General features: G+C 46.4%; 1 protein-coding gene across 2 annotated transcripts; it reads right to left on the bottom strand.

The window, feature by feature from the left end:
• Positions 1 to 372: 372 nt before the first annotated feature.
• Positions 373 to 8,623, bottom strand: riox2 (ribosomal oxygenase 2). 2 transcript variants are annotated; one of them, XM_085364224.1, is made up of 10 exons: positions 8,573 to 8,623; positions 7,564 to 8,010; positions 5,821 to 5,940; positions 5,611 to 5,739; positions 4,371 to 4,474; positions 3,407 to 3,509; positions 1,706 to 1,871; positions 1,541 to 1,629; positions 1,334 to 1,444; positions 373 to 605 (listed from the first exon to the last, which is right to left on the bottom strand). In XM_085364224.1, exons 2-10 carry the CDS (start codon positions 7,999 to 8,001, stop codon positions 453 to 455), a joined length of 1,413 nt encoding a protein of 470 aa, XP_085220350.1. In that variant the 5' UTR covers positions 8,002 to 8,010; positions 8,573 to 8,623; the 3' UTR covers positions 373 to 452. The 2 variants fall into 2 exon arrangements, with proteins under 2 accessions (XP_085220350.1, XP_085220351.1); XM_085364225.1 differs by lacking the exon at positions 8,573 to 8,623 and adding an exon at positions 8,140 to 8,562.
• Between the last annotated feature and the right edge of the window lie 6,608 nt (positions 8,624 to 15,231).

Genomic DNA, 15,231 nt, shown 5'->3' with positions numbered 1-15,231 from the left:
CCTGACTGTGATGGCGGATTGTGTTTGTGCATCGATTAGGCGCCGTTTGTTTTTGTATGCACGTCGTCGCAGGAATGACCCGTTGTGTTTTCCTGGCACTGCTGTATTACTGACACACTCAAACTAATAACAGAAACCAATAATTACATTAAAAACAAACTAGATGAGCCCGTCGATTTTACAAGTCTAGTCTATGGTTACAGCAGTGAGAGGCTACAACACAGCAGCTATTACTACTGTTACTGCACAGGCACACAGAGCCATGCAGGTTTTCCCAGTGACGTTCCTGTTAATCCTCATTATACAAGAAGACATTTGAACTCAAGCAGTAACTGTCAAAACTTTGTAAAGGTCAATCTTTAAATACCAGCTTTATTCAGGAAAAGAGGTCAAAGACAAATACGACGTTTTGATAACAATCAGGTGTACATCAGTAGCTGACTGCAGGTGAACTACAGGACACGCAGCAGGTTCTCACTCCACAGAGCAAGGGCCAGGTTGAGTTTGTCCTCCTGTGTGGGCAGCTGAAGCTGGGCAACAACCAGCTGCTCTGCCAGCTGGAGCTGCCGCAGGGCCTGGAGGTAGGACAGGGGAAACTGCAAGCCCTGCAGACACAGACATATGGTTGGGGTGGAGACCTTTTTCAACACACATGTTCAACACACATCCATATAGTGCGCTTCATTGTCTCACTGTCCATGTCCAATCAGAAGGTAAACCCAGGTCCTTCTTCAAATACCTGATGATATAACACAGCTGCACATCTCACTGGTATTGATTGGTGGATATTTTCAGCATGTGACGCTCAGCCTCACAGTCTGGGGTCTTTACCTTGGAATGTAAAGCACCTTGAGATAACTGCTGTGAACTGGTGCTGTATAAATAAAGCTGCCAGTGCTAACCCTCAGCCTCCCAGTACACACACCTATCGGGTCAAAATCTTACGTCAGCTTGTTCTCCAGTTATGGCATTAACAAGACTTTCAGAGAACATGACCTCTGACCTTTATGTTGAGGTCACAGACTTGAACTAGTCCAGTTCTTCAGCAGCAGCACCTGTGTGTCAGTGTGAACCTCCTACACTGCCTGATCCGAGTGACAGCACCCGACCAGCTTTTACAGTTGAGGATAAAAACCCTTAAAAACACTCGTTTTAAACCAAACATGGACAAATGTTTCGGTTTTCGCGGGTCACACTAACTGTTTCGTGGCTGTTCGAGGTTTCGTCACAGAGGATAAATATCTGTGGCGGTGGATTTCTGCACCTCTGCAGCAGAACACTGTTGAACATGTGTTATGAATATGAAAGGACCATCAGCGAGGTATGGCATTACCGTGGAGATGCTGCGTTCTTCCTGGTCATCACAGCTGTCGCCCATCATGTGACCTTCTCTCTGGTTCTTCAAAGAATGCAAGACAAATACTACCAGCTCTGTGGCGTCGTCCTGAAACACACACAGTTCAGAGCACACTGTTAGAGCGCACGCACAGAACCCCAACAGGGCTGCACATTTCTGTACTTACAGCCTTAAAGGACTCACTGTGCTCTGTGGGCGGGGCTCCACTGTTATTACCACGTGGTCTTTAAAGGTCAGAATCACTGTATCCTCCAAGGCAGGACTCTTTCCAGCTGTGACACACACCATATGTTTATATGCACAAATGTACATCACTGAAAAATCGATCTGAATGCATCCATGACATACATGGTGAAGACAGCTGCTGCTGGCAGTAAGGAGGCAGTCTGTTCATGATGAAGTCTCTCTTCATGTGAGTGAAGCCCAGGTCCTGCGCCCCAGTTTCCATCTCGTCAGCCAGAGCTCTGAGGCTGGCGGCCAGCCGCTGGTTGGTGTGCAGGCCTGCACTGCTGCTCTACACACAGACATGCATGTGACTGTGAATGCATCTCATTCATATTTTACATAATTCAGAAAGCATTAGAAGTTGAGCTGTAATGACAGAGGCACAAATACAGACCTCGCTCTCTTCTGAAGCTATTTTCGTTTTATATTCATTCTTAGAAGATAAATCTTCTAAAAACTATGAAAGCAGTGCATTATGAGGACCCGTTTACCTCAACATTGCTCCAGTTTCAGGGAAAAAGATCACAGAACAGCTTTAAGTAATTATGAGTCAATTAAAAACAGCACATTGCAGATGTTACACACACTACCTGTCAAACGTTTGGACAGAGATTCTCATTTAATGCTTTCTCTTTATTTTTACTTCTTCAAACTGATACAAACTGAAGACATTAATATAATAAGCATGACGGGTGGAATTATGTAGCAAAGAGAAAATGTATAAATAACTCTACATATATTTCAGATTCTCCAGCGCCCCCCGCGACCCTGAAAAGGATAAGCGGTAGCGAATGGATGGATGGATGGATGGATATTTCAGATTCCTGACAGTAGACGCCCTTTGCTTTGTTGACAGCGCTGCAAACCCTCGGCCTTCTCTCAGTGAGCTTCATGATGTAGTCACCTGACATGGTTTCACCTCACAGTGAGCCTGTCAGGGTTCATCTGTGGAGTTTCTTGCCTTCTTAATGACGTTGGGACCATCTGTTGTTTGTGTCAGGTTGGTGCACAGCTGACAGGCCTGTTTGACAACTGTTAGAAACAGTCCCTCATTACTTTAAGAACTGAAGGTCAGTCAGTGCATAAAATTGCTAAAAAGGTGAACGTATGGTCTCTACGTGCATGGTTCCCACTGTGAAGCATGGAGGAGGTGTGATGATGGTGTGGGGGGCTTTGCTGGTGACGCTGTTGGGGATTTATTCAAAACTGAAGGCAGACTGACCCAGCATGGCTACCACAGCATCCTGCAGCCACAGGACAGGACAATGAGCCCAAACACACCTCCAGGCTGTGTGAGGGCTGTTTGACCCAGAAGGAGAGTGATGGAGTGCTGCACCTGATGGCCTGGCCTCCACAGTCACCTGACCTAAACCCCGTGGAGATGGTTTGGGATGAGATGGAGCGCAGAGTGAAGGCAAAAGGACCAACAGGTGCTCAGCATCTCTGGGAACTCCTTCTAGACTGTTGGAAACCACTTCAGGAGACGACCTCATGAAGCTCATGGAGAGAATGAAAGAGTGAGCAAAGCAAAGGCTGGCTTTGACCGCTACTTCACACTTTTTGTTTACTGCATGATTCCACATGTGTTCATTCATAGTTTGGATGCCTTCAGTGAGACTCTACGATGTAAACAGTCATGAAACTAAAGACAAACCATTAAATGAGAAGCTGTGTCCAAACTCCTGACTGGTACTATGAAACCATCTCATATACTGCCATAGATTCTTCAGCGTGCAGTCACAGACAGAAAAAGCATCTGTCAGGATCAGTTTGGAATAATATGTCATGGGAATACAGAGATGGTGTTCATACTGTCGTGATTACCAGTAAGAGTCTTCTGGCCATCCCCTCTCTGAGGCTGACTTCCCTCCTGCTGCGGCCACACAGTAAGCTGGGAAATACGTCCAACAGCAAATCTCCCCATGACCTGACAGCAGGCGGGGACAGTGAGACAGTGTGGGACTGATTAGCAACAGAGAACTCTTCTGGATCTCATTCACACACCAGTTTTGTTTGAGCACGACAGAAACAATCATCATCAAACCCATCTGTTATCAGTGTTTGGAGCTTTGAACAGGACCAGTTCTTCTGTTTCTTATTGGCTGAAAACCTGATGATGTACCCTGACTTTACTCTGCTGAGCAGACGTCTGTTCTACTGAGTCGAGTACGAGTCTGTGTGCCGGATCAGTGGGCAGTAGTTTTACTGCACACTTACTCCCTGACATGCCAATAAAGGAAAAGGAAGTGCGATTTCAACAGAATCTTTTTTTTTTATGAAAGTTGATACTTTGTAAAAACAAACAAACAAACAAACAAATCACTTTCAAAATTCTACATCGCCTTGTTGTCAAGTCACTGGATTCATGAGATTTTCATTAAGTGTAACCTCTCAGGTCAACGCCATGGAATTTGAACTCTTCTGAGTTAGTAGATGCTCCTACAGCAGGGTCTCGAACTGCAGGCCTCGAGGGCCGGTGTCCTGCAGGTTTTAAACGTGTCCTTGATCCATCACAGCTGATTTAAATGGCTAAATGACCTCCTCAACATGTCTTGAAGTTCTCCAGAGGCCTGGTAATGAACTCATCATGTGATTCTGGTGTGTTGACCCAGGGTGAGATCTAAAACCTGCAGGACACCGGCCCTCGAAGCCTGCAGTTCGAGACCCCTGACCTATGGTATCAATCTGAAACTACCTCGGTCTCCAGTTAGCACATTCGCAAAATTTTTATCTGCTACTATCAGCCTTTTAGGGCTTGGGGTAAAAAGGGGAAGAAGAAGAAGCTTACATTCTCTGGTAGGTGCTGAGAGTTAAGTGGATGGAGCAGTTCACTCCTGCCGGGGTTCTGGCTTGATGGATGGTTCCCCGAGGAAAGTACAGCAGATCTCCAGCCTGTCCAGAGAGAAGACTTGTTCATACTTAAAACACTGTGATTAACATGGTCAGACAGAGCTCTGTGTTACTGGTCTCGGTTAAAGGTTTTGTACATATAAACACAGAATAAGTTCAATTATGTCTCACATAATAAAGCAATGACATGACTGTTCAAACTTAGTTTAAGAATTCAAATCAAAAATCTTTGTTCTGTGTAAAAACTTCAAAAAGTATCTTTGTTTCATAATAACTGTATGACCTCATAGTGACATCAGCCACAAGTAGTCCTCACACAATGAGGCAATACTTGGAATGTGACCCATCCTTGTAAATGTTGAGTCAAATTGTTACATGTTGTCATTGTGTTACTTAAATTTGTAAGTCTTAGTTCAAGCAGCAGGATCAAAGACATTCCTTTGTCTCGGACCACCTCCCCAGCCTGTTGGTGGGGGGGCTGTAGTGTTTTATAGGGACACATCCTATGAGAGGGTTCTGTTTCTTACTTAGTGACTTGCGTCTTGCTGTTGTAGTAGAATTATCTTGGCCTTCCAGCAGTAGGTCTGTGCTACACTGACCCATCAGTAAAATTCACATGAAATTCCTAATTCAAACCCAGCCCTTTGTTCTCATGTGGCAGTGTAGCTGAAGGAGGATTCAGGGTCACTGATCCAGCTCTAACTACATGTTTTATTAAAAGGAAAGTTTGAAGCCTAATCTTGAAAGTAGAGATAGTGTCTGTCTCCTGAATCCAAACTGGGAGCTGGTTCCACAGAAGAGGGGCCTGAAAACTGAAGGCTCTGCCTCCCATTCTACTTGAAGCAATACCACGCTATGAGGTCTGTAAGATACGACTGGGTCTGATTATTTGAGACCATGTGCGAGACAAAGGATTTCAACCTTGATTCTGGATTTAACAAAGACAACAGAGTCAAGCACGTCTGATTTGAGCTCCTTTTCTTTTCCGCCTCTGTGGGAGAAATGTTTAAGGAACCATTACTACTGCTCCTCCAGGGACTTCTGCACCCCTGCCCATTCCTACAAAGACATTCCCAAAGATGATCATACGTTTGAATAAAAATGAACATTAAACCTTGAACAGAAGATGTACTGCAGAATCAGATCATACTTGCTTTAGCTGATATAAAGTGCTGTACCTTCAGTATAATATCATGAGTTGGGATGCCAATACTGTCCTCTGACTGCACGCTGTATTCAGCTGCCAGTGGAACAGTAGGATTATAAAGACGCCAATGTTTCTGTCCCTGCAGCTGCAAGATAAACACCTGTGCACAGAGCACCATGGAGATTAGCAACACGTATGCTGGACCGCACATTACTCACATCATCCACAGTTATTGTTGTACCTCTACATCATCATAATGAGGTGGAAGGCCCTGCGACTCCTCTGGGGTGATATAGATGTTCGAGCCCACCAGAGCCCCAAAGAAGCACTCCAGCTTCTCCTGAATCCTCCACAGCTCATCCTGACAACACACAGAAGACCTGCTGAGAGCGGCCTCCACATGCACAGTGTTAGCTCCACAGGTACTTGGACAGTGTCATGATCTTTGAAATCTGGCCTATGTTCACAGTGGGTGTTGAATTAAACAGTTCAGGCTGATTGGAGTGAAGACTTTAATCTGAACAAAAGCTGTGTCGCATACATGTGACAGCGCCGAGCCGGAGTTAAATCTTATAAGCACAGGCTCATCGAGGAATATGACAACAAGCCTTTGCTGAAGTTTGACTGCTACGCCGAGCGTGTCGTGCTGGACTGCAGGGCGACGAGGCGGCTGACCACAGACGGAAAGCTGACCGAGGAGGTGGATGCCTCGGTGACACATGTTCGACTATGTGAAGGGAAAGTTGCTGCAAGAAGCCAACGTGACACTGGTTTGAACTTCAGAGATCAAGGAACAGTGTGAACGAGTAAAGCTGCAGATGGCAGCGATGGAGGGGAACTTTAATACAAGCAAACACTGTGAAGATGGGAAAGAGAAAACAGATAAACGTGGGGGTCATTTTGCTAAGGAACAGGCGTGCCTCAGGACGATCATGTAGAGAATACAGTGGAAAGCAACAGTGAGATGTGTGCAAACAGAATCAGAGCCAAACTATACGTTTGTAATGAGAGATCAAACACAGTGACATGTACCGTTGGTGAAGTAGATCTGTAATGCCAGCTGACTTCACTGCATCAAGCAACAGGAGAGCCAATACTCAGCAAGGAAACTGCAATTCAACTAGATGTGCTGGGAGTGGGTGCAGACATGTCCAGGGTGACATTAAAGCAGAAATAAGACACAATATCCACACACAGCAGCACACAGTTCCCATCTTTGACACCCACGTGGACACAAGTAAACAGTGACGTGAAAAGGAATGCACATCGCACAATCCGAGGGGTTAGACTGGAAAAAGGAACTCCGGAAGGACGTCACAATCCACAACTGGGACGAGCCCGGCAGAGCTACTCTTCAAAGGACAGTAAGAGGAAAATCCCCACAGAGACACAGATGAGGAGGAGGAGGGAAGATCAATGAGCACAGGGCAGAAACTCAGTGGGAGACAAATCCCCCACTACATTCAACAACACATCAGATCAGGTGGTCAGGATGGATGGAGAAACACAGATATCACACGAAACACGACTGAGCACAGCAGCAAACAGGCTGCAGAGACTAACAGTGAGCCGAGCCTGACTGAGCCCCCACCCGTGAGGCCTCATGGGAGACCAGGATGCAGTGCTACTGGTTTAGTCTAACATGAGGTGGTGGATGTTGAAAAGAAGAAACAAAGGTGCTCGGCAAGAAATGAAATTGTTTGGTGAAAAGGAAATGAGATGGTCTGAGAGAAATGTGTACATGGAACATCCAGACACGGGTTTGTGAACAATGCTCGGCCATAGAAACGTCTTCAGTTTCATGTACTGGTGATGTGTGTGGTCCAGAGGCGAGGGCGCCAACACAGCTGTGCAGACAACAACTGCTCATCACAGCTGGCCATGTATCGGCAGCGCACCAAACACACTGCATACACAAAAAGGAAACAGGTGGATGAACCATGAATGCAAACTGGTCCAAAGGCAGCAAAGCCATGACACTCACCTTGAACCTCTGCGGCTGGTGGTACTGGACGGTGGCTTTGTTCTGGCTCATGATCTTATTGAGAACACTGTGCTTCACTCGGCCTTCCTTGTTCAGAAGCTTTTTCTTGCCGTTGACGCAGCGAACGACGTTGATGTCCCTGTAGTACTCGAGACCCTGAGAACACAGGCTCTGCAGGTCACACAGCTGAAACAGGGACTGGTAGTACGAGGCTGTGCCAGGATCAGACCTCTGCAGATGAAGAGGCTTCTTCTCCCAATACTCTGAGAAGAACCGATCTGTCCCCATCGGCTGGATGAGGCTCTCGAACAGTGTGGCTGGGCTCTGGAAGCAAAGGGGTGAAGTGTCGCTCTGCTCCTCTTTGCTTCGTTTGACAGCGGGCTGCTCTTGGTCAGCGATCCGTCTCTTCACACTCGGAGTTTTGCTTTTCTTTGGCATCTTTTCAGTCTGCACACAAGTCCAGAGAATATTATTAGAGTTAAAGCAACACATTGAAGGTTACTGAATTCATTATCTGATCATTCCTATATCAAATTCCTTTTCTTGCACGGTGAGCGCTGTTGAGCTGTGTCTTACTTAAACTGGCCAAAGTCTGCTGGAGCAAACTGGGAACACTTGATCATCCCACTGAGCCAGTCTGTGGATCAGCTGTGTGGAGCAGACAAACTCTTAGCTTCTCCCGCCTCTTTCACCGCTCACACAGCGACACCTCTGGTCAGAAGGAGTAATAGCACCCACAGAAGCTCGTAACGTTCAGATTCAGTCCATACAAGCTTGTACACACAGCACAGCCCACACCGCAAGCATCGCTGCGAACAGAGTTTTCTACCCGAACGGTGTTTGGGATGGTCCCGGATCAGGATGGGCTGACGGAGCACCGGTGAAGGTGCTCGGTCATAAAGCGGTGCTCGGATCACGAAGACGCCGTGACAGCTCCATCACAGCCATAGCAAAGCGACGGCTTTATGTTCCACATCACCACATCCAACAACCCCACGCACTCACTCACCTCCCAACACACCTCCACTCGAGCTCGATGACGACCCCGGTCAGCCACACGTGTGACTTCACAAGTGTTTTCCAAATTATGTCCGACTGGAAACTCACACCAGCGTCAGAACACGGGACATGTAGTGAGACACAAACGGGGACTTTAGCGTTTTACACGTGTCAGATGGTCCGAGAGGAAAACAGGAGCAGGACGTTGCTCGCTGTCGGGACCAGCGACACGCATGCGCTGGAGAAAGCCGGCACCATCAGTCATTCAGCGGAGGCTCAACAAACCCACTCACAGAAAACACGCAGACGTGTTCGGCTGCTGTACCGGGACACCGGGAGCTCTCCCCCAGCATCGGAAACAAGTCACGGCCTTGAAAGTTGTTGTTGACGGTCACCAGCGTCGCTCTGTGAACACGTTTAGGGTGTAAAAGCATTTCACAGACACGGAATCAAGTGAAATACAGACTGTAAAACGGAGCTTTCCCTCCGTGACATCACAGCTGCAGTCCATTAGTGACGTCACCATGGACTCTGGAAACTTGTTATTTTGAACTTGATTTACATTTTTATTGCCAAATGTTTTTTTTTATTTCATTTCTATTCCTATTGGGGATTGTTAAAAAACGTTTGATTATTTTCAAATTCATGTGTTTCCAGGGTCATTAATTGAATTTGCTGTGGGACAAGACAACAGGGTGATATTCACAGATGGGAAGACCTGAGCAGGTGAGGTCCTGGAGCCTAGAACAGCAGGTTTGCCCACAGGAAGCAGAGATAAGAGTTACTGAAATAACCGCTGACTTTCATTACACGTTTTTAAATTAAGTGACCAGTATGAAAACATACAGAGAGATGGGACAGACTTAATGGCGTCCTACATTTTCTCTGTGTAATTCATTTTCTCTCTCTCTCTTCCATATATATGTATGTGTGTGTGTATTAAATAGGGGGAGAGGTGCCTTTGGATAGTCACCTGAATTTATTTCCACAAAGAAAATTCAGGTACCGTCAACATAAAATGATGCTCCACTGAATTAAAGGTTTTATTGGAGTGGAGAAGAGGAGTGACTGTCTTCAGTTCGGAGATGTCCTGGACCAACCTTACATTACAGTGGATCAATCTTCCTTTCAAGAAAAAAGACTGTTTCTGCAATATGACTCAACATTCCTATATGACGATGAGCAGTGAAAGTATAGGTTAGTAGTTTATAGGAGTCTGAACCCAGTTTCCCCCTTCATGGGCCACCCTGCCGCCTCCCAGCTCCGTTCCAGAGCAAGTTCAACGGGACATGTTCCACACAGAGTGCTTAACTCGGGCCGGCGTTCCTGTCACCGGACCCGCCAGAGGGAAAGAGAGCCAAAGTTCACAGCAGAGTGAAGCTGACCCCCCACCCACTTGAAACGTAAAGGCAAATAGGAGGAGCGGTTAGTGCTACGTTTGTGCAGATTTGTGCAGGTAAAATTAGCGTTTGTGCTGCTACGGTTTCCGAGATATTAAACTTTATTTTATAGGTCATTCAAAGGTCACCATCCCCCCAGACTGCTCCAAAACGGGCCAAAATGGTCTACTTTTTTAGTGCTACGTTTGTGCTGGTTTGTGCTGCTAAAATTTTCGTTTGTGCTGCTTCTGTTTTAAAGATATTAATGAAAATGTAAAGGTCAAAAGGTCAACCAGCCCCCCCACATTACCCAAATCCAACAAAAGTGGTATCAAACGTTTGTGCTACGTTTGTGCTGGTTTGTGCTGCAGAAATTTTTGTTTGTGCCGTTATTATTTTAAAGATATTAACAAAAATTTCTAGAGGTCAACCAGCCCCCCCATATTAATGGAATCAAACAAAATGGATGTCAAACGTTTGTGCTGGTTTGTGCTGCAAAAATGTTTGTTTGTGCTGCTAACATTTTAAAATGTTTAATAAAATAACGTCTTGATGCGTGCTTAATCATCCAGGTAAGTAAATCCCAAAAGGTTGATTCTGTTCATCTGGACATTTTCAGTTGGAGAAACGTTTCGTCACTCATCCAAGTGACTTCTTCAGTCTCAGCTGACTGTAGGTTTCCCCAACCTTATAAACACCCGTGAGTGAAGTTGCCCCCCCTACCTTCTTCAAATCGAACAAAATTGATGTCAAACATTTGTCCTGCAAATTATTTTGTTTGTGCAGGTTATGTTTCCCTAATTTTATAAACAGTACATGTACAGTGAGAGAGAGATGTTACATCTGTCTTCACTTGCATCCCAGTCATAGAAGCGTTGGAGGTCGTTCATAAGAGATTACAGGATCATCCCAACCTCAGCAACAGGACCACTCTCAGCACTGATCAGTTGTGTTTGCTTTTGGAACTGTCTTAATTCCACCTATTTTGCATAAGGGTCAGTACAGGCAGAAATCTAGGTGTGCCGTGGGTTCCCACAGGCCCCTGCTCAAAGTCACCAAACCAGTTCGTAAGCAAGTACAGGTGTGGCCAGAAGGGTCCTCAGAGGCACTGCTTTTCCACCACAGGCCGCCACACACGACAACACCACAGACTTTCAGGAATATACAGAAACTGTCACTGCCTACATCCCAAAATGCATCGATGATGTCACAGAGACCAGGACTATCACTGTCTGGGCCAATCAGAAACCATGGCTCACAGGTCAGGTTTAAATGCTCCTAAAGTTGAAAAATGCAGCCTTCAGAGCCGGGAATTAGGTGAGTCTAAGAACAGCAAGGGCAAACCTGTCACGTGGCATCAGCTACAGCAAAGCTTCAGCGACAGCAGAGATACTTGGAGGCAGTGGCAAGGAATACAAACCATCACAGACTACAAGCCCACTCTACAGACCGTGGTGACACAATCCCCAGACAGTGTGTGGAGATCCCTCCACCATCATTACTGAACCCAAGAAGTCATCTATCTCCTGCTTTAAGGACTACCGTCCTGTCAAACTCACCTCCATCATTATTAAGTTAAGTGCTTTGAACGGTTAGTCATGCATCAAATCAAATTATCGCTTTCCCCCAACCTGGATCCATTTCAGTTCGCATACCGGTCAAAACGCTCAGCCGATGATGGAATTTCAACTGCCCCTCACTCAGCCCTCACACATCTGAACACTAGAGACTCATATGTCAGAGTGCTGTTCATAGACTTCAGTTCAGCATTCAACACCATCATTCCCCAGCAACTCATTCACAAACTGGATCTGCTGGGGATCAGCACCTTGCTGTATAACGGGCTGCTAGATTTCTTGACAGGAAGACAGCAGACAGTACGGGTCAACAGCAACACCTCCAGCCCAAGAACACTGAATACGGGGGCTCCCCAAGGATGTGTGTTGAGCCCCCTTCTCTTCACTCTGCTGACCCACGACGAGATCTACTACAGGGGTGAAGTTAACCATCTGCCAGAGTGGTACAGCAACAACAACCTGTCCCTGAATGTGGAGAAGACCAACAGTGACTCTACTTCCTCTGCAAACTGAGAAGCACAAGAGATTCAACCCCCATTATGAGCACCTTTTACAGAGGCACAGTTGAGAGTATCCTCACCAGCTGCATCACTGTGTGGTATGACTCCTGCATTGGGTTCTGCAGGAAAAAATGACAACGGGTAGTGAGAGCAGCCGAGAGCATTGTGGGGACCTCTCTTGCCTCCCTCCCCAGGAGATCTACTGCACCTGCCTCATCTGGAAGGTCGTCTCCATTACAGGTGACTCCACTCATCCCTTCAACAGCGTCTTCAGTTTGCTGCCATCAGGAAGGATACTGAAGAGCCTCCGGGGCAGAACCAGCAGACTGAGAGACAGCTTCGTCCATCGGGCTGTCAGGATGCTGACCATCTCTGGATCGAGAAGGGGGGCCCAAGGGTACATCTTTCGCCATCCTACAATGCTGTGATTGTAGCCATTCCCCACTTTCTGTGAATGGTACTCATGGCCATTGATCAATAGGCTTTGATTAGTTGTCATTGATCAATGGTCATAAGAATTTGCATACTAACAATCATGGAATTAACCCCCCGGCACATTGTTCATTCAGTGGCGCTAGTTTCCTTCACTATGCAAATGTACTGTTTATATGGTTGGGGAAACCTGCAGTCAGCTGAGACTGAAGAAGTCACCTGGATGAGTGACGAAACGTTTCTCCAACTGAAAATGTCCAGATGAACAGAATCAACCTTTTGGGATTTACTTACCTGGATGATTAAGCACGCATCAAGACGTTATTTTATTAAACATTTTAAAATGTTAGCAGCACAAACAAACATTTTTGCAGCACAAACCAGCACAAACGTTTGACATCAATTTTGTTTGATTCCATTAATATGGGGTGGCTGGTTGACCTCTAGAAATTTTTGTTAATATCTTTAAAATAATAACGGCACAAACAAAAATTTCTGCAGCACAAACCAGCACAAACGTAGCACAAACGTTTGATACCACTTTTGTTGGATTTGGGTAATGTGGGGGGGCTGGTTGACCTTTTGACCTTTACATTTTCATTAATATCTTTAAAACAGAAGCAGCACAAACGAAAATTTTAGCAGCACAAACCAGCACAAACGTAGCACAGTTGATTGACACCCATTTTGTTTGATTTAATTAATGTGGGGGGGCTGGTTGACCTCTGATGACCTCTAGAAATTGTTATTAATATCTTTAAAATGATAGCAGCACAAACCAGCACAAACGTTTGATACCACTTTTGTTGGATTTGGGTGATGTGGGGGGGCTGGTTGACCTTTCCATTTTCATTAATATCTTTAAAACAGAAGCAGCACAAACGCTAATTTTACCTGCACAAATCTGCACAAACGTAGCACTAACCGCTCCGCCTATTTGCCTTTACGTTTCAAGTGGGTGGGGGGTCAGCTTCACTCTGCTAAAGTTCACAGTGTTGTTTCACGGGCACTTATTTCGTGCATTCTGTATTAAAAAGCCCCGACACGCGCATCCAGGCAGTTTGCCGAGGGCGCTGTCGAGTGTTGCAAAACACATGAAAAAAAATGTTGAAAAACAGAGCACCGTCTGCCATAACGCAGCCCGTGGAGACTCGCGTTTCCATGGCTGTGATGACGCAGATGAGCCCGTCACCTCGCTCGCCTGTGACAGAGGTGACGGGACGCCAAAATGGCGTGTGGTTCGCGCTGCGACCACAAGGGGGCGCCAAAACGCCATCTTCGGTGGAGTGGCCAGTGAGCCCTCTGTCTCTCCACATGAAGAGCTGGGCCACCTGCACTCAGTCAGCATGGGTGCTGAGGACATTGAAAAAGGGCTACAGGCTGCAATTCAGTGTCGCTCCACCACAATTCAAAGAATTCATTTACTCTCGTGCTCCGGGCGAGTCCGCCAGTTTTCTCCTGGAGGAAATTTCCACCTTGAGAGACAAAGGAGCTATAAGAGTTGTCCCTCCCGAGGAAATGCACAGTGGATTTTATTCAAGGTATTTCCTTGTGCCAAAGAAAGGGGGGAGGGGGATGAGAGCCATTCTGGATCTCCGTGCCCTGAACCGGCATTTAAGGACATACAAGTTCAGGATGTTGACACACGCCTCGCTGCTACGGTTTGTACGAGCGGGCGACTCGTTCACATCAATCGACCTGAGGGATGCTTATTTCCACATCCCCATATATCCCCCACACTGAAAGTATCTGAGATTTGCTTTCCAGGGGATAGCATACGAGTGTGTAGTCCTGCCTTTTGGTCTCTCACTGAGCCCAAGGGTGTTTGTGAAATGCACCGAGGCAGCAGTGGCCCCGCTCATGGAAAAGAGCACATTGACGCCAACTCAATGCATTACTTTCATAGGGCTCAGCCTAGACTCCCTCCGAGTGAGAGTCTCTGCAGACTTTCATATCAATGTGGTCAACGCCATGGAATTTGAACTCTTCTGAGTTAGTAGATGCTCCTACAGCAGGGTCTCGAACTCCAGGCCTCGAGGGCCGGTGTCCTGCAGGTTTTAAACGTGTCCTTGATCCATCACAGCTGATTTAAATGGCTAAATGACCTCCTCAACATGTCTTGTAGTCTCCAGAGGCCTGGTAATGAACTCATCATGTGATTCTGGTGTGTTGACCCAGGGTGAGATCTAAAACCTGCAGGACACCGGCCCTCGAAGCCTGCAGTTCGAGACCCCTGACCTATGGTATCAATCTGAAACTACCTCGGTCTCCAGTTAGCACATTCGCAAAATTTTTATCTGCTACTATCAGCCTTTTAGGGCTTGGGGTAAAAAGGGGAAGAAGAAGAAGCTTACATTCTCTGGTAGGTGCTGAGAGTTAAGTGGATGGAGCAGTTCACTCCTGCCGGGGTTCTGGCTTGATGGATGGTTCCCCGAGGAAAGTACAGCAGATCTCCAGCCTGTCCAGAGAGAAGACTTGTTCATACTTAAAACACTGTGATTAACATGGTCAGACAGAGCTCTGTGTTACTGGTCTCGGTTAAAATTTTCCAGCTTGTTCTCTTCCCAATCGTGTGATCTAACAACTGACAACACAACAAGGGCGAACCATTGCTGATGCTTTCGCTCCTTTAGCCCTTTGTTTGGCCTGCTAAAATGGCGCCTCGGCGGTCACGCCCCCTCCTGTGACATCACGCTCTAAAGCCCTATACTTTTAATGATTGGTTTTTTTCAGTATGTTAAAAATGTTTCCCCCTCTCATTAGCTCTGTATACGTGTCATA

The sequence above is a fragment of the Diplotaxodon limnothrissa genome, linkage group LG10 (genome assembly GCF_057381915.1).
Source record: "Diplotaxodon limnothrissa isolate DT_005_m linkage group LG10, D_limnothrissa_male_GT1.1, whole genome shotgun sequence".
In the NCBI taxonomy this organism is placed as follows: domain Eukaryota; kingdom Metazoa; phylum Chordata; class Actinopteri; order Cichliformes; family Cichlidae; genus Diplotaxodon; species Diplotaxodon limnothrissa.
Note: the sequence above shows the minus strand (reverse complement) of the source record. Positions and strands in the feature narration are given on the sequence as shown.